At 47.8% G+C, this 25,123-nt stretch overlaps 1 protein-coding gene across 2 annotated transcripts in view; it reads left to right on the forward strand.

The window, feature by feature from the left end:
* The first annotated feature begins 6,434 nt into the window (after positions 1-6,434).
* The window catches only part of LOC139052213 (rap guanine nucleotide exchange factor 2-like), a 784,545-nt gene continuing 765,856 nt past the window's right edge, over positions 6,435-25,123 (forward strand). For both annotated transcript variants that reach the window (XM_070529294.1, XM_070529299.1), the window contains exon 1: positions 6,435-6,641. In XM_070529294.1, the coding sequence (XP_070385395.1) occupies positions 6,573-6,641 (69 nt within the window). In that variant the 5' untranslated portion in view covers positions 6,435-6,572. The remainder of the gene's footprint in view (positions 6,642-25,123) is intronic.

The raw sequence follows: 25,123 nt of genomic DNA on the forward strand, positions 1-25,123 counted from the left end.
AAAAAGAATTGACGACATCAGTGGTCTCCAGACTTTTGCTCGCGACGGTACTGCATGAAACGATGCCGATTTTCAGCAGGTATTTGCACATAATGTTGATGCGGAGTCGCTGCGCAGGCTTTGGTAGCGCAGCTTCCCCGGGGTGGTGTTCTATGAAAGAACGGCACGAGGTGAGTGGGAGGTATACGTATGCATGTCTCCTCTGGTTGCACGCCGTTTTCTCTTGTTTCATTCCGAGCTGAAGATAGCCGGCAACGGCCTTACTGACAGCAGGTTGTTAGCCACCTCTGGCAGCAAATCCGCGCCCCGCTCGACTTCGTGGAGTCTCCTAGCTACCAGAGCGCTCCGTTTGGGAGAAAATGACGCCTCGTGATGCCGATATCACTTTTCACTTCGTTGGAGAGGAGCTGCGGTGTCTAAACTTCAGCTTGACCCGAAGTGTATAGAGGCCCTTTGCCGGTCCGCTCTGGAACATCGAGGGTGAAGCCGGGAACTGTCAAATGGCTATCCTGTTGGAAAATTTTACAAAAGGAGGCCCAAACTTTAGGCACTGTTAAGAGCGGCCAGCTGCAGTGCAAGTTTGCCAGCCATATACGCCAGCGGTGGCAACCTCATCTTGGAATTCCGCCGCCAACCTCTAGGCACGGCGTGAATAAATCGACTTTGTGTCGGGAACAATACGCGCATCCTCCACTCTCCGTCGCTTCAGCTAGGATGAGTTCGACGAAGCAGGCTTTGTGCGCAACGCGACAACGCCGCCCTGTTCTGCTATGAGTGGGGGAGTTGCCGCGGGAACGCCGATGAAGGCTCCTTCCCACGCGCCGACCAAGACGCAAGACAATGTGCTACCCGGGCGCGCTACCCGGGTCCGCTCCGAGTTCTACGAAGCCCCTCTGACGTCGGCTCCGGACCGTTGCACCTGTGTGTGTGCGTGCGTGCGTGCGTGCGTGTGTGTGTGTGTGTGTGTGTGTGTGTGTGTGTGTGTGTGTGTGTGTGTGTGTGTGTGTGTGTGTGTGTGTGTGTGTGTGTGTGTGTGTGTGTGTAACCCGTCCCGGGGAGAGGCGGCCTGTTTACAATGACTGGACGAACGTTTTCCGTCCCCTTGGAATCAAGCGGGGACCGAGTGCTTATAAGCCGCTGTTGTGCGGATGTTCGACACTTTTCTTAAGCAGTCATGTTGGCATGAGACACTCTCTCAAGCAGTCGTGTTAGACTGACGTACTTTCTGTCGCAGTCATGCTAGACTGATGAACTGCATGTAAATACTGTAAATAAACCCATATTCCTCGTTCTCGATGAGAAGCAGTCCTTCTCTTCATCAACGTCCTCAGCGTGGATAAGTTGGACGACGGCGTAAGCCAGCTACCTTCGAATTTATGCCGGACTCCAATCTTGACAACGGATCACGAGCGATGGGATTGAGCCCCCAATCCTCACAGCACCCAGCGAGTGCCTCGGGTACATGGGCGTTGAGGGCCACTCTATTCTGAATGTCTGGTGGAGAAAAGGATATTCTAAATCGAGTGGGCGGCCCGAATGCTCAGTCACTGCTCCTTTATAGTGGAGTGGGGAAAGAGGGATGCTCATGGGAACCGACCAGAGGAAATAGGCTTTGCAGAGTTGATGGGGCTGCCATGCAAGACTGTGGGAATGCCGTGCAGAGACATCAAAACGATCACGATTCAGGTGCAGCTTGTAAGGTGATGACAAATCAATATGTTGTCACCCCCTTTTTTAAAAAAAAAAACGGCACCGGTTATAGAGCAATTGATTGCGGCCGTTTTTATTTTCACAATTTCTAGCACGTATATTCGCCACCGGTGTCGAGCTAGAGCACGGGGTGTCCTAGAATATAAACTTTGTTTTAAGATCCAGCGTTTTTTGAATTTGATATGGCTGGTACTTTCGGCCCTATAACGTAAAACTATTCCAATATGTTTTTATTCCAATCTCCCGACGTCAAACTTGCGTTACCGCCGACGCAAGGATCGGGTGGTGGCCCCCAGGGTTGTCGGACAGACTAATCAAACGCTCTCCTCCTTTATAGGCGGTTACTTTTGTTTGCTTTAACAATGAATAACATTGCCTACACTGAGCGGTTTGTCTTATCTAATTGGCTGACAAGCGGCGAGAAGTACGCTCAAGTGGAGAGAGATTCAATGGCGGCGAGCCAGTGCACTGAAAATCGATAACCGGATCAGAGGGTGGTGCCGGCGTCGGCGATTGGTCCGCTTTCTTTTACTTAGCTTGCGGTGTCTGGTCGAAAATCGCGGCGGCATGCAATGGAAGGTTAAGAATGCTGCAAAAACGAATCATCAGCAGAGTTGGTAGAGCGAGGTCGTAAACGTGCCAAAATTGCTCCAAAATGCTACACGTCCAGGCAAAAAGTTTTATCGTACGCAAACAAACCCATGCTCTCCGGCAGTGCGAGTAGACGATAACGATATTGTAAACATTAACAAAAATACAAAGTTAATTTTATACGCAGACGATACGAATGTATTCTTCACAGGTGCTCATGAAAGAGAGGTATTTCATCGAGCTAACGAATGGCTAACAGGTCTGGATTTGTGGCTTCAATCTAACAGACTTCAATTAAACATCAGCAAAACGAAATACTTACTTTTCCGGCCGCGAGGACACCACCCGACTATAAACTTGGATTTAAAATTTCAAAACGTTACCATCGAACAATCTGTATCAGTTAGATTTTTGGGGGTGACATTTCAAGAAAACCTCTCATGGACGCCTCACGTTGACAAGCTCCGAAGTGAGCTAGGGCGAGCTGTTGGAATCTTAAATAAAGTGAGATATTATATCCCATCTGCGGTGAAAAGGCAGATATACTACGCACTATTTCATTCTCAGTTATGTTACTGTTTCTTAGTATGGTCAACAACGACTAAGACCAACCTAGACAGTCTTTTTTGTTTGCAAAAGCGAGCGGTGCGTGAAATCGGCAATTTAGAACTTTCTGAAGACACTACACCCTTTTTTAAATCTAATAAAATACTGCCTATTCATAAATTGTATAAATACAACTTGGCCCTGGAAATATTGCATCAGCACCAAACAACACCTATTCAAACCAAATATCAAGTGAAACCTGGTCCGTACAGCCTACGAAAGAATTTAATACCCAGGCCACGTTCTCGTACAAAATATGGCGATCAAAAACTAAGCTTTACGATACCAGACCTTCTCAACGAATATCCGGAAATTGCTGAAGCGCTCGTTACAGCTACCTCAGTGCACATTTTCAGAAAAATGCTCAAAAATTTTTTCCTTAACACAGACTAAAAATCCTGCAGGTCTGATCCCAGTTGGTTTCCTCTTACTCTGTATTTTGGCTTTTTATTGTTAAAGTCCGATATATTTTCTGTACTAGGACGATAGTTGCGACACACCTGTACAATGTGTCTAATTATATTTGTATTTATGTTATTGATGTGTATGTGTATTTATGTTATTATGTTACTTATTTATGTTATTGATAAGGAACACTTATTGATGTTTAAGTTCTACCGTGTTCCAAATCGAGCCTATTGTAGTGAATACTTTTGTTATTATTGTTCTTGTGTGACTGCTGCTGCCAAGGGTGGCGAGGCCCAGTCAGGCACGTTCAGTGCCTTTTGTCGCGTCCCCCAAGGCATTTCTGTAAGGAATGTCTTAAATAAATGAATAAAGAAAGAAAGAAAGAAAGAAAGAAAGAAAGAAAGACAGTGCCTGAGCGATCGACGGCAGCCATCTTTTATTCCTTTCGGAACGGGGCAGCCTGATGCTATTCAGAAGAAAAGCCAATTTTGTTCGGCATATTAATGCATCTTTAACGCGTACACGTCACCTTGACGTGGTGAATTTTCACGCTTTCGTGACGTCGCGTGACAGGCAGGTGAAGTGGGTGCAGCCCGAAAACTTTTGACCAATATCCGAGGGCTAATGGCGAAAAGGCGTCGAATCAGAATAGTTTTCTTTTGTCCGGTTAAATCATGCATAATAAGTGTGTACACGTCATATCATATGAGGAGCTATCATGGTTTTCGTGACGTCCGTGACAGACAGGTGGAGTGCATGGGGGTGGTCCAGAAACGTTTTTGACCAATCGCGGAGGGCTGATTGCAGCAATGGAATAGAAAAGTTTTGAATAGTTTTACGTTATAGCGCCCTAGCTTTGCTTTAGTGAAATCACAACACCATTGTTCGAAACATTGTTAAACTCGGCCTTTCATTAAACTCGGCCAAGCACGAGCGAAACACTTATCAGTGAAAGTGACTTACGTTTAGATGCACTTTTTTATCGTTTCAGAATTAAACACCACGAATGCTTGCCCGCGTTTTGCATAATGAGAAACGAACAGCGTGCCAGCACAAGCTATCGTCTCACAAATGATCAATGCCGTTTTACATCGTCGCGAATTGTGTCAAGCAGCGCGCGCCACTTATGACTGCTCGGTGTAGGAGTTGAGGAGGACTTTGAGATGAAAACTTGGGAGGTTTATTTACATTATTAACAGTGAGAGTCAATTAACAGTCTTAGAGTCATTACGGGCCGGCAGCAACTCGGACGCTGCGGCCCGTCGCAAGAAGTTCGAAAGAGATCAATCAAGGAATGCTCTAGCAATCTCCTCTGCTGCTCCCATTCTGCGTCTTTTAAGCCCTTCGGTGTCTCGAAGACACGTCACGTTCGGCCAATGGGAGAGCCCGCCCAGGGGACGCCATTTTCGGCCAATCGGCGAGGCCGCTCGGTTGTCGTCATTTTCGGCCAATGGTAGGCGCCCGTGCGATGGAGTCACACCTGGCGGAGAGAGTCACTGCTTGGTGTTTGTCCGAGGGCTTACTTGTCCCTGCGGTGTTGCCTTGCTGATTTGCAATGCGCCGTCACAATAGGCGGATGGGGGCGACGCTGCCAGGTTTTCACGGTGCATTACAGCCGTCTTGCTTCGGGACTCACTTTACCTGCAACAGTGCCAGGCTCTCGCTTCACTTTCGGGAAGAGTCAAGCAGTGAATAGCTCCACCTGCGGCATACGAGGTGGGGGACGCCAACTTGTTTGCACGTGCCGCGCCTCGGGAATGTGGTATCCGTGCTTCTGCGCTCCTTAATTAGCTGTGGCGCGATTCGATGTGGTCTGCTGAACTCGAAGGAGGCTCAGGAAAAGGTCCCGTATCTAACATCGGACTCGATCATAGCCCACGACGGCGGCACGTCAGGTACGGCCACGTAGCTTGACTGAACGACGTCCATCGGTTGCCTCTATCCGTCCTTAATTGCGCTCGTGACTTCGCGTTGCCGCGACCGCGCGCGCCAGGCGGGTTTCTCTATGCAAGAAGCGGCCGGCGTTCGTTTCTTCTGACAATTTAAATGTTCGATGCTTCGGGAATGCGGTTAGTTCCATTACGGCGCCGGTCAATGAACGCGGTGGCACGCACACAAAGGCGCAACACTGCGCGGCGGACTTTCACAAACACTGTTTATAATATGCGGCGCCCACTTGATGTCTGACTTCAACGTGTCTCGTTCATGTTTATGCAGGGGCCACAGCGACACTCCGTCTGCCAAAAGTGAGTGAGCGAGCCAGTGCTGCCCGGTGGCGGCGACGGTCGGGCCTGAACGTGTGAACGGGCCTTTCCTGGACGCGCGCCCGGAGCCATGAACGGCTCAAGGGCCCGACCAGCGCAGCGGCTGCAACAGAAGAGACGACGAGCCGCGACCGCCAGCTGCCACAACTGCGTGCCAACGTCCGCGACGGGCCGCTACTTTCCCGGCGACTAGACCCGCGCCCGGCACCCGAGTCCCAGCTCGCCTGCCTACTCGCACGACTAGGTGCGCCTGACAACGAAGAGCAGACTGTCTCGTGAGGGCCAGAGTCATCCGCTGCACGCGTCCTTCGCCGACCGAGAGTGGTGCCATGTGATTCACCCCTTTCCCTTTCCGCGTCTTCCCCATTCAAGCCGCCGTCTGTTCGTCTGTGCACGTGTACTACCTGTGACTGAGCCTAGGGGCTGTGAACGTGACCGGTGACCGTTGGTGTCCGTGATAGCCTCGTGAAGTCGTCTGCCATTATTGTCCGTGCGTGAACGTGAACGTGGGGCGTTGAGGCACACTGTTGTTGTTGTAAGGCCTTTACAATTGTGCGCCTTCAGTATCTTTTACTTCTAGCTTGCTTGTACTTTAGTGTACCTTCCGTCAGAAAACTCAGCAACAAAAACAAAACAAAACAAAAAAAGAATTACACAAGCAACTCTTGATTTGGCACGCAGCTTCACTTCTCCCCCCCCCCTCTCCCCCTACCTTTAGTCGCTTTTCAGAAAGTATAATTTTGCATGTGTTCTACATCTATCTCGTGCAACTGCTCCACGTCAGCATCTCCACTGATCTCGTTTTGTCTTCTGCGAATAAACTCTAGCGTCTCGGCTGCATTACCCCAAGTACGAAACTGAACGAACAAGACTCGTCGCTGGAAAGCTCGTGACGACCTGTTGGCCTCCGTCTGTGTGTGCGTGGAAGTTGTGAGCGTGTGTTTAGCGTAAAGTTACGTGTTTACTCATCGTGCGATAGTCCCAGTTAGCTGCATGGCCGGCTACAACCAACGAGAGTTTGTCCAGGCTCTTATGAAGAGCCCCGAGGAGAGGACGCCCCAGGTAAGCAACTCGGGCTATGCCTTATTTTTTATTATTATTGATAAGTTCTCTTAGATATCAAATGTTTTTTTACCAGCACAATGTGCCTATGATTTGTCACTACCAATTTTACAGATAATTTTCTTAGTTTTATTAATTATTGTAAGTTTTAGCCCTCTCCCCGGTGTCTTATTCTTTTTCTAAGTGCCTTTTTCTAAGTGATGGCTAACCTGTTCAAGATGTCTTTGTAGAGGACCATGATACTTCAGTGGTTGAACGAGAGATGTCTCAGGCTGAAGCGAACGTTTCCATAAACCCCTTGTCGAAAAGTTGGCGCCAGCCCTAAATATTTATTGTTCGACCACTGTCGTTCACGTTTCCACCCTCTTGTCTTGTTTGGACATCAGCGCTTGAGTAATTTTTCATACTCTTGACACTTGATTCTCGCCTCTTGCAGTCTGCCCTTATATCGTTGCTCTTATATATAAGCAGAAGCTAAATTAGTCTCTAGTTACCCTGTTTACAAGCAGCTCGCCATTTTAACTTTCTTGAAAGGCTCCGCCACATAACTTTGTAGGCTCTGTTGCATATCACATCTGCTCGTCCGTAAAGCCAGCTTTCAGTTCTGGCTTCTTTCGGGTTGGTTGAAACTTCAACAGCTCCTATTGGAGTGTCCCGCATTTGTCACACAACGTGCACTACTAATTAAGGAATATGGACGGATTGGACTCAAGTGTACGACCCTTGACGATTGCCTGTTTTCGAGAGGGCGTGCTGCTCAACGCGACCAGGCCCATAGAGCCTTGCAAACCTTCATGCAGAAAATTGATTTCGCCTCCCGTTTATAGACATTTTTTCCGTGCTCCTACTTTCCTTTGTCCTTGTCTCTGTCATTTGTTTATTTCCTATTTCATCGCTTCCTATCGTCTTTTCTACTTCTTCTCTTTTCATTCCCTCCTCCCGAAAGAGTAGGCAGGCGTTGTGCCCCTCTGGGTGGCAGTTGTCAGCTTGCTCCCTCCCTGTTTCCTTTGTGTGCTTCTATGTTTCCATATCTAATAATAGTAATAACACTCGCTGCATTTAGGGAGTGATGATCTATTTTCTGAATGTATAGCGTTTGACATTTTATCACGTAAATATTTTCGTAGCTTGAAAATATAATAAAAGAGCAGGCGAAAACCCTCGACGGCACTAGACATGGGAGCGAAACAAGTACAACACTGGTGCCAGCTGCTCAATGTATAAGCAACTAGCTCAGTTCAAGATATTGAGAAAAGCAGGTTCATCGTCTATAGCGCTTCCTTCGAACTGTCTCTGCTTTACACTTCAATGATTGTTTTTCTCACTCTATCAATCCAGTGCAGAGATAGCGACATGACGGACGGTTTCCTTAAGACCGAAAAACCTTAATGATAACAAGCTTGTAACAGTACGATCAAGGTGATAGAGGAGTGTTAATGTTAATTTGTTAATTCATACCACACTATATCTGCGGCATGGCTAATTTCAGAAGATTTGAGCGCGTGACCTCGAGACGAGGAGGTCATGCGTATAAATCGGATCACCAGCTCAATTGCGGCGGGCCTTTTTCGTGGCGATTATTGCTCACGTTCCATGCACACACGAATTTGTGAACACCTGTGGGAAGGTGAACAATTCACCAGCATTCCATTTCACAAAACCCATAAGCCAGAAGCATCCGACACACGTTGGCTTGTTTTATCGCTTTCTACTTGCTTTAGATGTTGCCGCGTCGTTTCTAGAAGCTCGAAGCTTCCATCAGTCTGATCCATTACTAGTGGGCGGTTCTGGGACCCTCTAATGACACGGATGACCTTTTTTGCCAGCATCCTGGTCGGACGTCGCATATATATCGTAATTGTGCCAACCGCATCGACCGGGGTGTTGTCCCAGTCTTTCTTTGCTCCACAGGTCAGAGCATCAGCAATGCCGTGTTCGTTGTTTCAGCCGTGTAAACAAAGGCCGCAGCGAGCGGGGTGGCGGAGGAGTGTCGCTGAAATTTTTGGCGCAGCATTATGAGCACCATCATTTGTTGTTAGTCAGAGCCACTTCAAGCTTGATTTCAGCATTTTAAACATTTTTCTCCTGACCGCTTGGTTTCTTGACAAGAAAACGCGCTAACCGCTTCTTGACGCTTATCGCACACGTCTAAGATGCAAAAAATCAAATCTTTTCGCACTTTAACATAGGCGACGGAGCCATCCTTTCTTGAATTTCATTCATTCATTCATTCATTCATTCATTCATTCATTCATTCATTCATTCATTCATTCATTCATTCATTCATTCTTGAGACTTCTAAACTCTTCGCTAGAATTTTCATGATGGCTAGATAGATGGATGTTATGAGCGTCTCCTTTGGAACAGGGTGGTGGGTTGCCCCAATAAGCTCTTGCTATTATACTGCTTAATGCGCTACCTTGGTTAAAAAAGGAAAAAAAAAGAAAACGAGAAAAAAAACAACGATGAATTCCCATAACTAAATTTTCTGACCCCTTATTTTGAACTTTGTACTTGTACGTCTCCGCTTTTTTTATTTATTATACCTCAAAGGTCCCTGAACAGGACATTACATGAGGGGTGGGTACGTTGCAAAAAACGGCGTGTCATGTCAGGTAATGTGACTTGAAAGATGGTCTTCGATGGCAGCTTTGAAACGAGAAATGTCAGTGATGAGGGCGATGTCAGAAGGAAGGGTATTCCATTCACCAGCTGTGTATAGAAAAAAAGAACGTTGATGCGTAGTGGAATGGGCGCGTGGTAGATACACAGCATTAGGATGTGTGTGGAGGGAAAAACGATGGGCTGGAATGATGAACTGGTTGCCTGTGGGCTGTAAATGAAAGAACCTAAAAAATAAAAGAAGACGAGCACTTTTGCCGCGGGAGGCGAGCGAGGGAAGACAAAACCTGTATTTTAATGCTGAAACACTTGTGTTATAGGAGTATTCAGAAAGAATGAATCTGGCCGCTCGGTTCTGAACCACCTCAATGGTGTTAATCATATTCGCCTGATGGTTGTCATAAATAGCACAAGCATATTCTAGTTTAGTTCGGATTGAGGTTTTATATGCTGTAAGGGTTGGAGGACGGAATCCGGGATGAAAACCAAACATGGGAGATTTATTTTACATTATATACAGAGAGGTGAGACTCAAGTAACAGTCGTACAGTCATTACGGGCCGGCAGCAACTCGGACGCTGCGGCCCGCGGCAAGAAGTTCGAGAGAGGTGAATCAGGGAATCAGGGAATCCTCTGCTCTCTCTGGAACGCTTCTTATAAACCCTTCGAGCACTGGAAGTCGCGTCATGTTCGACCAATGGGAGAGTCCGCTCAGATGACGCCACTTTCAGCCAATGGTAGGCGCCCGTGCGATGGTGTCATACCCGGCGAAGAGAGTCGCCGCTTGGGCCCCCTTGCTTGATCACTTGATCCCCCTGCGCTCTTGCCTCGCAGAATTGCAATCCACTTCTTCTAAGGTGGAGAAGGAGGGGGGGGAGCTCATGCTTCATTGTACAAGGGCCCACCTGCTCCCGGTGGCTCGGTTCCGCAGTGGTGGCAAATGCCTTCTTCAAAGGCGAAGGGGGACGATTGGGCTCTATTGTCCGAGGACCCCTTCTAATCCCGGCGGCGTACGACCTTGTTGGCTGCAAGCTTGTTTGCACTTGTCTTGTGGCCTTCAACTTGTTTGCCTGGGCGCACCTCTGGAATGTGCTTTCCTGCTTCTGCATTCCTCAATTAGCTGTGCTGCGATTCGATGTGGTTTGGGGAACTCGAAGTAGCCTCAGGAAACGGCGCCATATCTAACAATGCTAGTAGGTTGACTGAGGGAGATGCTGATGACAAGTTACGGCGTAGATAACCTAGTAATCGGTTGCAGAAATTAGTTAACTGATTTATATGATGGGTGCAAGATAAGTCACTAGATATATGCACTCCTAGGTACTTACATGTTTCACACTGTGTTAAAGTGCAGTTGTTAAGGGAGTAGGACGGTACTACCTAATTACGACGTCGATGAAAGCACATGTGAGAACACTTACTGACATTGAGGGACATGTACCATTTGCTGCACCATGCCTGGATTTGGAGGAGGTCTTCCTGAAGAGTGGAGCAGTCTAAAGCATTTGCTATTTGCCGGTATAAAACGCAATCGTCCACGAAAAGGCGTATGTTGGATGATAAGTTAAGTGGAAGGTCAATAATATATATGAGAAAGAGGAATGGCCCAAGGACAGAGCCTTGGGGCTGTTAAGAACGGCCAGCTGCAGTGCAAGTTTTGCCAACCAGTTGCGACCGCCGGCATCATCTTTTCCTGGAGCGCCGCCGCCCACCCTCTTGCCACGGCGTGATTAAGTCGACTTTGCGTCGGGAACAATACGCGCTTCCTCCACTGTCCGTCGCTTCAGCTAGGATGAGTTCGACGAAGCGGGCTTTGTGCTGAAACCGCCACCGTTACGCTCTAGCCTCGTCGCCGTTGTGACTGAATGAGTTCAGCGGGCCAACTATTGTTACCGAACTCCCCAAAGCCGACCTGATCTGCTATGAGTGGGGGAGTTGCCGCGGGAACGTCGTCGGACACCCCTTCCCACGCACCGACCAAGACGCAAGACAATGTGCTACCCGGTCACGCTACCCAGATCCGCTCCGAGTTCTACGAAATTCGTGTGATGTCGGTTTCGGACCGAGAACCTGTGTGTGTGTGTGTGTGTTTGTGTGTGTGTGTGTGTGTGTGTGTGTGTGTGCGTGCGTGTGTGTGTGTGTGTGTGTGTGTGTGTGTGTGTGTGTGTGTGTGTGTGTGTGTGTGTGTGTGTGTGTGTGTGTTGTAGGGGTTGGAGGACGGACTTCGAGATGAAAACCAAACTTGGGAGTATTTATTCTACATTATGTACAGGGAGGTGAGCGTCAAGTAACATTCGTACAGTCATTACGGGCCGGCAGCAACTCGGACGCTGCGGCCCGCGGCAAGAGGTTCGAGAGAGGTGAATCAGGGAATCAGGGCATGCCCCAGAATCTCTGGAAGGCTTCTTATAAGCCCTTCGAGCACTGTAAGTCACGTCATGTTTGACCAATGGGAGAGTCCGCTCCGATGACGCCACTTTCAGCCAATGGTAGGCGCCCGTGTCGCGGTGTCACACCTGGCGGCTCTCTGCGGTCTTGCCTCGCAGACTGGCAATGCACTTCTTCTAACGAGGAGAAGGGGAGGGCTGCTCATGCTCCATTGTCCGAGCCCCCTTCTAATCCCGGCGGCGTACGAACTTGTTGGCACGTGAACTTGTTGCCTTCAACTTGTTTGCTCGGCCGCTCCTCTGGAATGTGCTTTCCTGCTTCTGCATTCCTCAATTAGCTGTGCTGCGTTTCGAAGTGGTTTGGGGAACTCGAAGTAATCGCAGGATACAGCTCCATATCTAACAGCTCGTCCTCGCCCCGGTTGTTCTGAATGGCCGGTGAACTCAATTCGCTGGCCATGAGGAACGCTGAAGGAAGCTGCAGGGTACTGGGGTCGAGCCTCGTTTGACAACCCTCGGGATCCTGGGCCCTGGAGAACATACGTCAAACAAACCAAATAACACAGCGCTGCACCACGCGTAAGCGCAGGCTCTTCACCCCTGACTCGCCAGGCTATTACTGAGTCAAAATTAACCCTGATCTTTTAGTTCCCCAATTTTGACAACAGTTCCAACCACCCTTCCAAACAGCTATCCATTTCTCCTCGATTGCCGACAAGACCAGAGCACTATTGTTGTTGCAAAACAAAAGGGTCGTTGACGATGCAGACAACAAATGAAAACAGCCGAACATAACTTAAGTGGCCTAACTACACGAACAGCATGTTTCCAATCTATCGCAGTGGCGTACTTATCGCACGTATTGGTGCCACTGAACAATCTGGTCAACCTCACAAGTACGTAATCACAAGCGCACTAGCCTTGTGGTCACTAAACAAAACGCGTACTTGCGTTGTAGGCAAACTTTTCATTCACGCTTACTCACGTTTCTTCCCTGAAAGTCCTACAGGACACGTGACGTAAACGAACAATTAAAATTGCGGGACTTACACACTCCGCAGAACCCTTAAACTAATGCGTCTTTTAATAACTCGTTCCACGCGTACTTATAATAGAAGTCAGAATACGGCTGCCCTCCACACACACTAGCAACCCAGTCATAAAGTCTGCTTCCTTCCGTCCACACAGGACACGCGCTAAAGGAACTAAGAACGCCTCTCAGTGCAACTCATGCACTCACTGAAAATCTACGCGCTTAACCTTAGAAAATTCAACACTTAAAAAGAAAGAAGGTTAAATAACGCACACGCGCGTTACGATAGGCCTCTCAACAATAACCTTGACCCTTAGGTTACTCACACACACAAAAAGAAAGCCTATTTACTTATTAATGAGCATCTCGCGAGACTACAGGTTTACTTAAAACGCATCTTTCAAATCTCGGAGCTTCTCAAACGAAAACACAAACAGAGCTCATTTTTTACCCATTGAAAGAAATCCTAGTCTCAATTCGCGAAAACTTTCCGATGCTCAAAATAAAACAAAATAAAATTTCACTTCTACGGAAGCTCTATTGGCTTCCCGTTCCCGATTGCTTACGACTGACTCATACTCTGAGCCGTCCCCGAGCTGGTCGCGGCTTGAAAACTACTCTGGCTGCCGAGGAAACACAAAAGGGCTGACTCACTATCAGCTCCCCCAAGACGTCACGGTCTCCTGCCAATTTGCGTCCCCGCGCCCCGCTTTCAACACGAACTCGATTGACCGCGTCGCTACTCCCCACCTGGTCTCGTCCTGCCACCTTGCGTTTCTTCGAACTGCACGCTGAGCTATGAAAAGAACTACGGAACGACGAGGAGTTTAACAGCCTCGTGCCCTCTGTCCGCGTCCGTGCAGAACATTCTTCGCGGTTCCCCTTTGACCGGTGGCTCGAACGTTCTGGATGCGTCAACATCGTCCTAGACGACCGCACCTTCTTCCTTGCGCCCTGCCCTTTTGGGTTTCTCGCCATTTTTGGCGGCGCTACATTAATTACCGACTTTCGGTCTTTACCGCGCTTCTTTTTACGGCGCTTTCTCTTTGCACTCGCCTTCATGTCGCCTTCTCGTGCCTCGTGCTGGCCGGTACACATTTCGTCGGCCCGGATCGGTCTCTTACCCGCACAGTCTGAGTGATTCTCACTTAAATCAACACTCTCTCTGCCTCGACTGGCGGACAGCTCCACCGACTCTGGCACAATGCAGCAGGCTTTACTCGAGTAAGACAACTCGTACTCTTGCGAACTGCCCTCTACTACATTGCCCAGCTCACGCTGTGCATCGGCACACAGCCCGTCGGTATCGATCGCTGTCTCACGCGCACAGTCCGAATTATTAACTGAATTATCCCTATCTAGGCCATCTAGACTGCCGGAGAGCCGCACCGATCCCTGAACAATGCAGTTGTTCTCTCGTGGACTACGGAGCTCGCCATCCCGAGAACTACCCTCAACTGCATCGTCCAGCTCGCACTTCACTTCTGCACGCAGATCTGGCTCTACATGGGTGCTCGCGTCTGTCGCGTCAACAGTACCCTTTTCTTCGCTAGCAACCTCGCTAACATTACCAGCGACGCACACGCGCGGTAACTGTGCCAATTTGTTCGCAGCTGGCCTAGCTGTCTCCACAGTCATCTGTTGGCACAGCACCTCGTCGCTCTCTCTCTGGCCTTTAACGGCCTCTATTGCCACTAAGGCATCGTTAGCAGCTAGCCTTTTCCCTTTACTTATGATACTGCAGCTAATCTCACAGGCACTACTCTTCTCGTCGGCTTCTGGCGAAAATCCGCTCGATGCTGCCTCATTCTTTCGCTCTGTACTACGTACAGAATTCTCAGACAGCCGTTGTCTCTGTGCCAATAACTGATCACAATACTGTATCTCTTTGATCAGTGCTGCCTTCTCTCTCTCATACTTTTGCTCCCGCTCAAGTTCCTGATACTCACGTTTGCGTTCATTCTCACGTCCGTGAAGCTCACACCTAAGAGTAAGTTCTTGAAGCTCCTGCTTCTGTTCATTCTCGCGTTCTTCACGCATACTCTTACTCTTAAGTTCACGACACTCTCGCACACGTACACGACGCTCCCGCTCCCGTGGCTCCTGTATCACCTCCCAAGCAAGCTCAATGCTTTTATCATCATTGCCACTATCTTCAATCGCCTTTATGATAGCTGGCGTTTTCATCCGTTCGTCCGCCTCAACTCCCAAATCGTCGCACACCAACAACAAGTCTAACCTCGTCAACCTTCTAAGATCCAAGGCAGCTGCCCCGACAGGTGGTTAAAACTGTTTTCCTTAATTAATTTGTGCAAACACACAATGCAACAAATTCCCGATTCCCAGAACTATCAAAATTGAACACACAACCTTTGAGTCTGGCGAATCATAAGGAAAAAAACCACGCGCTCACTTACGGTTACAGCACCCTGCCATCCGGTTCATTCGTCCGCTGTTCCCGGTTCCTCCGGACTCCCTGGGTCGAAGGCTCGCTCCTTCTTCGCTACTCCCAGTTTCTTCGGACCTCTTTCGACGAAGGCTCACTCTTCTTCGCTCTTTCCGGTTCCTTATGATCTCTCTCGACGAAGGTTGATCCGTAGCGCTGCCACCAGCTGATGCATTCGGAGGCGATCCTACCGCTGCCAACCAGATGTAGGGGTTGGAGGACGGGACTTCGGGATGAAAACGCAAACTTGGGAGGGATTTATTCTACATTATTTACAAGGAGGTGAGCGTCAATTAACAGTTGTACAGTCATTACGGGCCGGCAGCAACTCGGACGCTGCGGCCCGCGGCAAGAGGTTCGAGAGAGGTGAATCAGGGAATCAGGGCATGCCCCAGAATCTCTGGAAGGCTTCTTATAAGCCCTTCGAGCACTGTAAGTCACGTCATGTTTGACCAATGGGAGAGTCCGCTCCGATGACGCCACTTTCAGCCAATGGTAGGCGCCCGTGTCGCGGTGTCACACCTGGCGGCTCTCTGCGGTCTTGACTCGCAGACTGGCAATGCACTTCTTCTAACGAGGAGAAGGGGAGGGCTGCTCATGCTCCATTGTCCGAGCCCCCTTCTAATCCCGGCGGCGTACGAACTTGTTGGCACGTGAACTTGTTGCCTTCAACTTGTTTGCTCGGCCGCTCCTCTGGAATGTGCTTTCCTGCTTCTGCATTCCTCAATTAGCTGTGCTGCGTTTCGAAGTGGTTTGGGGAACTCGAAGTAATCGCAGGAAACAGCTCCATATCTAACAGTGTGTGTGTGTGTGTGTGTGTGTAAACCGTCCGGCGGAGAGGCGGCGTGTTTACGATGACTGGACGAACGTTTCCGCCACCTTGGAATCGGTGGAGGACCGAGTGTTTATAAACGGCTGTTGTGCGGATGCTCGATACACTACCTTAAGCAGTCATGTTAGACTGAGACACTTTCTCAAGCAGTCGCGTTAGACTGACGTACTTTCTCTCGCAGTCATGCTAGACTGATGAACTGCATGTAAATACTGTAAATAAACCCATATTCCTCGTTCTAGATGAGAAGCAGTCCTTCCTTTCATCAACGTCCTCAGCGTGGATAAGTTGGACGGCGGCATGGGCCAGCTACCTTCGAATTCATGCCGGTCTCCAATCTTGACAACGCGTTACGAGCGATGGGATTGAGCCCCCAATCCTGACAGGGCACACCGGATAGAACGGGAGATAGGATTGAGGAGATCGAGTTAGCGGAAACAAACTGAAGGCGCTCGGTCCCTACTTTTCTTCCACCAATCTTCCAGTCGCCTCTTTCTAATCTCTATTGCTTACACGTTTACTTTCCACCTGCTCTCGCTGAACTCAAGGGCTTCGAAGAGGCCTGTGGTGCCTAAATAGACCGCTGGGCAGATATCTACACATTCTACTAAAACATGCTCCATCGTTTCCCTAGCTTTACCGCAGCAAGCACAGGCTTCTTCTTCCTTCTTATATCTCGCTTTATAGGTGCGTGTTCTAATCCTGATCTCGCTTCGAAAAGTAATGAGATTCCCTTTGAGTTATCATAAATTGTTTCTTTCCTTATTTCGTTTTTTCCTCTTAAGTAGTTACTCACGGCAGGTTTCTTTTCCATTGCTGCCACCCATGAGATTACTTCAGCCTTTCTGACCTTTCGCTTGACGTTCTTTACTGCTGTGTTGCTTACCCTACAGGCCGCATACTTGCTGGTAAGCTTCCTAGTTCTGTTCCTCGACTGTGAATCAATGTTTTTTTTTTCTGTTCAAATACCTAAAACACTCTCCCAGCCCATTTACTTTCTTCCATATTCCTCAGTCGTTCTTCATAATCAATTTTACTGTGAGCTTCCCTCAATTCAAAACTAGTCCAGCCCATATCCCCTTGCACAGCTTCATTTGTAGTCTCCCGTGAGCGCGAAATGCGAGGCGTCCCACTGACCTTTGGTTGCTTTTGAGTGCTGATTGTAGCCCTGATTTCAAGCAAAGAACGGCATTTCCAAGAGTAACTCTTGGAACCATTACACCTTTCCACATACCCCGGAGCACCTCGTACCTATGGTATCCCCATAGCGCTCTGTGCTTCATTATCGCTTGTTAGGAATGGCCGGCCGGGGTGGTAACGTGCCAGGCATTTCAACCCGCTGTACGTGCTTCGACCGACCCGCGGTGGAGGCGCCCTTCAGAGAACGAGTGAGGACGACAGCGCTAACCGACCATGCGCCGCGTTTGGAGGATCGGTGACGACAGCAGGGCTGGCGACGTTTGGCGCCCCGTGCAGTGTGGTTAATTTGCCGGGTCGTCATGGTCTGTCTGCGGCAGGGGGAGCCTCCCTGGAAAAAGGGTGCTTTGCGGAACGGGGGCCCCAGGATTCGTCACAGTCTGTCGACACACGTGGCGATTACAGGAAAAAGGCAGCTCTAAAATTTGGAGGCGCCGGCTAGGGTCGGGCGTGACCACCTGACTACGGGGACGCGGGACAATGGATACCATGACGACTGCGCTGCAAAGGTCGTCTGCCTTCGGAGAGAGCACTGAAACCTGTGCGGCATGTGTGTGTGTAAAACCCCTACCCCCTTCTCTCAAAGGCGACCACGAGGACTTTCTACGATGACGTCAAACGATGACGTCGAACGGAGTGGTTATAAGCGGCTGTTGTCGGCTGCTAGTGGTGTGCTCTTCGTCGTGCTCTGTGCTCGAAATGTACTCGTGAGCTGTGTGCTCGTAAGCTGTGTGCTGTATGTTCGTCTTGCGGGCTCCATTTGGGAGTCACGCATAGACTGTGTAACCCTGTGCCCCTTGTTCACCTAGTTCCTCCCAAGTTCCTTTCTACTTCCTTTCTACTTCCTCCCAAGTTCCTTCAACTTCAGTGGCGAGATCGTCCGACAACTCCTACAACTGGTAACAGCGGTGGGATCGTCCGACGAATCTAATAGGCTGCATTTCTCTTCCCCTTTACTGTTGTTTTTTCCAGTGTTTCCACATATTTATCGCCTTCGTTTATACACATACCAAGATATTTATGTTCTTTTACCCGAGGTATTTCCTGGCCCTGTATTACCACTGTCTGTTCACTGTTTTCATTGAATACCGTAACATCTGATTTTCTAACGCTAAATCTCAAACCTAAATTCTCGCCTTCCTATCCACAGATATCATAGCGACGTTGCAAATCACTTTGCTTGTTAGCTAGCAACACAATATCGTCCGCATAAAATAAACCTGTCAGCAGGCTGGTACTCCTGAACCAGGCTGTTTATATGAGAGATTAAGCCCGATATTACTTCCTTCAAGCGCCCTGTCCATCCTCACCATATACATCATAAACAGCAGTGGGGTAAAGGACACCCCTACCTCAGTGCCTTGTTGATGTCAACTTTCTCCTCGCTTCTCATCCCTTCCCATTCAGCGCAAACGGTATTTTTAGGTAAATCACTCTCAAAAGCTGTAAGACAATCGTCGCCTAAGCCTTTCCCTTCCAGAGGCCATAGATAGATAGATAGATAGATAGATAGATAGATAGATAGATAGATAGATAGATAGATAGATAGATAGATAGATAGATAGATAGATAGATAGATAGATAGATAGATAGATAGATAGATAGATAGATAGATAGATAGATAGATAGATAGATAGATAGATAGATAGATAGATAGATAGATAGATAGATAGATAGATAGATAGATAGATAGATAGATAGATAGATAGATAGATAGATAGATAGATAGATAGATAGATAGATAGATAGATAGATAGATAGATAGATAGATAGATAGATAGATAGATAGATAGATAGATAGATAGATAGATAGATAGATAGATAGATAGATAGATAGATAGATAGATAGATAGATAGATAGATAGATAGATAGATAGATAGATAGATAGATAGATAGATAGATAGATAGATAGATAGATAGATAGATAGATAGATAGATAGATAGATAGATAGATAGATAGATAGATAGATAGATAGATAGATAGATGGATGGATGGATGGATGGATGGATGGATGGATGGATGGATGGATGGATGGACGGACGGACGGACGGACGGACGGACGGACGGATGGATGGATGGATGGATGGATACTGTGGCTTTGCCCTTTGTATAGGCGGTCACACCAGTTTGTCCTAGCCGGAATAAAAAGAGAACGTTGAACACACACACAACATATACGTCACAGTGCGGGGAGTACTCTGTGCCCACAAGAGTGTGGCATAGTCAGTCCGAGTCTAGTGGCGGCGTATTGCCACCCACCAGTCAGAGAGTCATCGCTTAGTTACTGTTACTTCAGCGTTCGTCTCGTCCATAAAACCGAGCGCCTGTGCCAGCGTAACACCCCCTCCTGGAGTCGGTGAGAGGCCGGCACAGCCCAGGATGAGGTGCTCCGCAGTTTCCTCGCCCACACCACACATCCTGCACGTTGTGCTCTGGAGACTTGAGTCCAAGCGCTGACGGTAGGCGACTTTATGGCATTGCAGGTGAGCTTCAGCTGTGCCATACCATTAGCACAGATTGTGAGCAGTGCCTGCAGTTCTTGCGCTGTGTTACCCAGGAGCAGTATGTCGTCCGCAAACACCAGTGCCGGCAGATTAGACTGTAGCCTTATACCCTCGCTTACAGAGGCCAGCGTGAAGCCCAACTTCGACGCTATCAGTTGACGCTCCACTGGGGCTGCGTAGAGCATGTAGAGTAAGGGGAACATTGGACAGCCTTTCTTTAAGCCTCTCTGCACTGGCACTTCCTGGGATGTCCCCCCATGGATGCCGGCCCTGTCGCCGGCATCTATGTGTCGTCGAGTGTCAACACTTGGTTTCACAGACTGGCCGCGCGCAGCGACCACCGTGCAAGGCGGCTCGCCTTATTAGCTCTTTGCTGCCGGCAGAGTATGGCGAGAACCAACTCTGTGTCCATTTAACCGCGACATAAGTGTCTAAACGCTAAAATGCTCACCAAAATAAACCCTTTATCATAGACGGCACCTCCAGACTGACCCACCTGGAGGAAATCGGCAGTCGTCTTTTCCTGTCCTCCTCTCCAATCTTCTTCTTTCTCTCCCACTTGTGTAACCGTGTGTAATATATCCAGTCTTGGGTATATATATATATATATATATATATATATATATATATATATATATATATATATATATATATATATATATATATATATATATATGAGGTTATAGCGGCGATGCATGGCTGGCGTCTGCAGGTATTATTCCCAACCTAGTAGCGTCCCCTAGTTGGGCTCAGTGGTTGGCTATCATCGCCGCCTAATTTTCCAGTGTTTACATGGCAAACGCTTTTCCCTCCTTCCAAGATCGCCCTCAAGAACGAAGGCGCAACGAAGCAACATTCCAGTTCCTATTGAAACCAAACCATCACACCTTCCCAAAGTTCCATGTCCTTCACAGTGAATGCAACACAACTATTAGAAAACTATCGCCTTTCTTAGTATCCAAATGCGTATCAAACACGATCGGATCAGGCTACAAAGCATCAAAGATGGCAAGCGGAGACTTCCTCCTCGAACTGACGAAGAAAGACCAAGTCGAAAAAATCAGTGAACTCACAAGTATCTATTTATTTATTTATCAATACTGTAGGTCTTCTGCAGACCCATACATTAATGTCAGTAATGGTGACATTAATGTCACAATCTTCCCACATCGCTCGCTCAACACCAGCAGAGGAGCAATATCAGACGAAGATTTCTTGAACCTCACTAACGAAGAGCTTCTTGAGGGATTCCAAGAGCAAAATGTAATCAAGGTACATAGGATAACACTTCGACTAAACGACCTACATATCCCCACAAAACACGTAGTACTCACATTTGGTTCTAGTACTGTGCCAAGTTCACTCGACCTAGGCTACCTGAAAATTAACGTCCGGCCATACATATCGAACCCGAGGCGATGCTTCAAGTGCCACAGGTTCGGACATGCATCACAATCATGCAGAGGAAAGGAAACATGCGCGAAGTGTAGTGCCAATGACCATTCATCTGACAGCTGCAATGCTCCCCCACAATGTGTAAATTGCAAGGGCGATCATCCATGTTACTCACGGAGCTGCCCTTGCTGGAAAAGAGAAAAATAAATCATCGCAATAACTGTAAAGGAAAAGATCTCATTCTATAAAGCGAGAAAAAGGCTAGGGCACTTACCTCAAGTGAGCTGTGTCAGTGTGACGCGGCAGGGGGCAGCGCCACACCGGTTTCAGGAGTCTACAGGCTCCACGTCCGGTACCCCTGTAGAAACTCCAACCGCCGCCCCCTTGGTGGCTGCAGCCAGTGCTGCTCCATCATCATCGAAGACGGGCCGGCAAACCGCAGTGCCGCAGGGCCCAAAGTTGAGCCGAACTCCACGGCGCGCGAGACGCACTTCCCGGCGTCTGGCTCCCGATCATCCAGCGCGAAGGCAATGGAGGTCGATCAGAAAACCCCGCCGTCATTGACGCCAAAAGATCCGCGCTCCTTGGAGCGCTCCAAGAAGGAGAAACTTCTTGTAACTCCACTGAAAAAGGGACAGGTAACCTGAACGGTTACCGCCCCTCATAAGAGTAATCAGCTTTTTAATACATGTCACCTACAACTTGTAAGCACACACACACAAGCAATTTTTTTCTCTTTGTTTCAATTCCAATAAAATGGCTTTCATCATTCAGAGGCCTAATTCACAATCTAGGTGACATCCAAGGTATTATAAGTTATCACCAGTAGCTTTCTGCCTTCAAGAAACGAACCTAGGACCCAGGAGTAGGAGGAGGAATAAACTTTTATTGTAGAACCAGCACTTTATGATGGCCGGGCCTAAGCCTCCCACGAAGGGACGTCGAGGGCTTGCCAAACATACACATTTTCTTAAAGGTTTTACTGTCATAAGAAAGGACCGCGAGCACTCCAACTGTCTATAAGGAGGTGTCGCTATTGTCGTCCAAGGTGGCATGCCCACACGGAACGTTTTATTAAATACCCCGTACGAGGCAGTAGCTGTCACCGTTCTGTTCATTGTACGTTCCTCCCCATAGCCATTTCACAACTCGAGACCTTAAAAATTTAATTGGCCAGCAGCCGCAGCCTTTTGTTTTAGTCGGAGTCTTAATGCTCATTGCACTCTTTGGGGCAGCGACAAGAATGACCACAGAGGAAAACTTATCGAAGATTTTGTTTTGACAAACAACATCTGTCTCTTTAATTCAGGTGCGCCAGCACATTTTCCCCCGACTTTACCTAATTTTAGCTTCCTTGATTTAGAATTTTGCTCTCCGGATATTTTTGAATGAATATTTGATGTTTATTGGCGCAAGGGCCAGGTGTGCCCGGATATTTTTATCGATTTTAAATGGGTTGTACTGGAGACTTCATATGGCAGTGATCATCTACCTGCCATAATCCACCTCACATCAACGCTACCCGTTATACCCCACAAACCACGCCATTGGAAATTACAAATGGCAGACTGGTCTGTTTTCACAGAAAGTGCCAGGCTGGAGCAGCTTATTTTAACAGACCTAAGCATTGACGAAATTAATGAAAAATTTACTAACTGCATTATTTCTGCAGCTGAAAAGGCCATTCCACAATCTTCTGGCGTTGTTCGGAAAAAGCTGAATCCTTGGTCGACACATCAATGCACCGTAGCAAAAAACCAGCAAAATAACGCATGGGTAATCTTACGCAGATAACCAACACAACAACTTTCTGAATTTCAAACAAGCCAAAGCGAAAGCTCGATATATTCGGAGACAGGCGGAAAAACTGTCTTGGCAGAAATATATATCTACAATTAATAGCACCGTCATATCCAAAAGGATGTGGGAACAGGTCAGGTAGTTTAAGGGTGACTAATCATCGTGCACGATACCCATACTTACACCTTCAGGAACTCAGACAAGACTACAAGAACAAGCGAATATACTTGGGGAGCATTTCTATAACGTCTCTAGCTCGGCTAATTATTCAAACACATTCTTAAAATACAAACTGTCGGCAGAAAAGGAGAAACTACCAACTGCTTGTATGTCAAGGGACGAGAACAATGCTACATTCACGTTACAAGAACTTAACAGGGTTCTTTGTGCAGGCAAAAAAAAAATAAACTGCAGTAGGACCTGACCGGATTCATTATTCCATGCTTGCACACCTGTCCCCAGCATCCGTAGATGCTCTCCTTAATTTTTTCAACAAAGTATCCGAATCTGGAATCATGCCAAAAAGTTGGCAAACCGCAATAGTTGTGCCTTTTTTAAAAACAGGTAAATCCCCCACATCCCCAAGCAGCTTTCGACCCATTGCCCTAACAAGCTGTTTAGCGAAATCGTACGAAAGTGTCGTAAATGCGAGATTAACTTTCACGCTTGATATACGGAACTTTATTGATTTTCGTCAGTGCATGCGGGTATAAAAAAGGGTGTTCAACGACGGACCACCTCGTCCGACTTGAACACGAAATACGTGAAGCATTTTTACACAAACAGCACTGCCTGGCAGTGTTCTTCGATCTAGAAAAAGCGTATATGACACCACGTGAAGATTTGGAATCTTACGTGACCTCGCCGCGTTAGGAATCCGTGGCAAAATGCTAAACTGTCTCAATGATTTTATGTCCAACAGAACGTTCCAAATCCGTCTAGGCACAGTGCTCTCGCGCACATTTATTCAGGAAAACGGCATAACACTCTTAGCACAACACTCTTTACAGTAAAAATGAACTCGATTAACAGTCATTCCCCCCTCTGTTATGCACTCCATATACGTTGATGATCTGCAAATAGCGTGCCACGCCTCAAACTTACCAAACATGTAAAAGGCAGTTCGAGATAACAATAAATAAACTAATGGAGTGGGCTGAGAAAAATCGCTTCCGCTTCTCTACTAAAAAAACTGCTACAGTGCTATTCTCGCGAAAACGAGGGTTGTACTTAGACCCGGATTTAAAATTGAATGATGTCGTGCTGCCGGTAAAGCAGGAATATAAATTCTTGAGTAAACTTTGACAAAAAACTAAATTTCCTAGCTCACATTAAAACACTAAATATTAAGGCAAATAAAGCATTGAATATCCTTAAAGTGTTATCTCATAAGCACTATGGTTCCGAACGAACGTGTCTCTTACGTATTTACCGATCTCTTAATTGTGCGTAGCTTTTTAGACTACGGCTCCGCGGTCTACTGCTCAGCCAGACAGTCCTACATCCAACGACTTGATCCAATCTTGGACTGCGACTGGCAAATGGTGCCTACAGAATATCACCTATTCAAAGTTTAAATGTTGAGTGTAATGAACCCTCCTTACAGCAGCGCAGATCATTACTCACTTTTTCTTACGCACTCATAATTCAGTCATCACTACAACACATATGCTACAACATCCTCACACAATGCAACTCATGCTTACACTATACAAATAAACCGAACATGGTTAGGCCACTTGTCCTGCGGTAAAAGCAATATTGTCGGGATTATGACATTCCTCATGACGTCCTCCAGACTGCCAAAAAGCCACAACGGTTGCCCCCGTGGTACGATTTCACACAGTTATGTGACTGGACGTTAACACATCTAAAGAAAAGAGACACCCCAAACGGACACATTATACAACAATTCCGTGCTCTTCAGGACAAATATCGAAACAACATGAAATATTACACGGATGGCTCCAAAACAAAAGAACACGTAGGTGTGGGGGCCGTAACGGAAAATTGGGAAACAAGTATTCGATTGCCGCAGACCATTCACATTTGCCCTTCTGCTCAGCTCGGCTCATCCCGTTACGGCACAGTCAAGCGGCCAGACCCTGTCCCCTTGCGCTTACGTTTGCCCTAATACGGCACTCGCGAAACGCTATTGCGTTAGTAATCTTCCGGTGTAAAGTGACGGCCACAAACGCGCAAATCCTGGCGCCGATCGGATACTTGCAGTCCGATGCGCAGCAGCCAGTTCGCTCGTACGCTGC

Source organism: Dermacentor albipictus, unplaced genomic scaffold (assembly GCF_038994185.2).
Source record: "Dermacentor albipictus isolate Rhodes 1998 colony unplaced genomic scaffold, USDA_Dalb.pri_finalv2 scaffold_20, whole genome shotgun sequence".
Lineage (NCBI taxonomy): Eukaryota > Metazoa > Arthropoda > Arachnida > Ixodida > Ixodidae > Dermacentor > Dermacentor albipictus.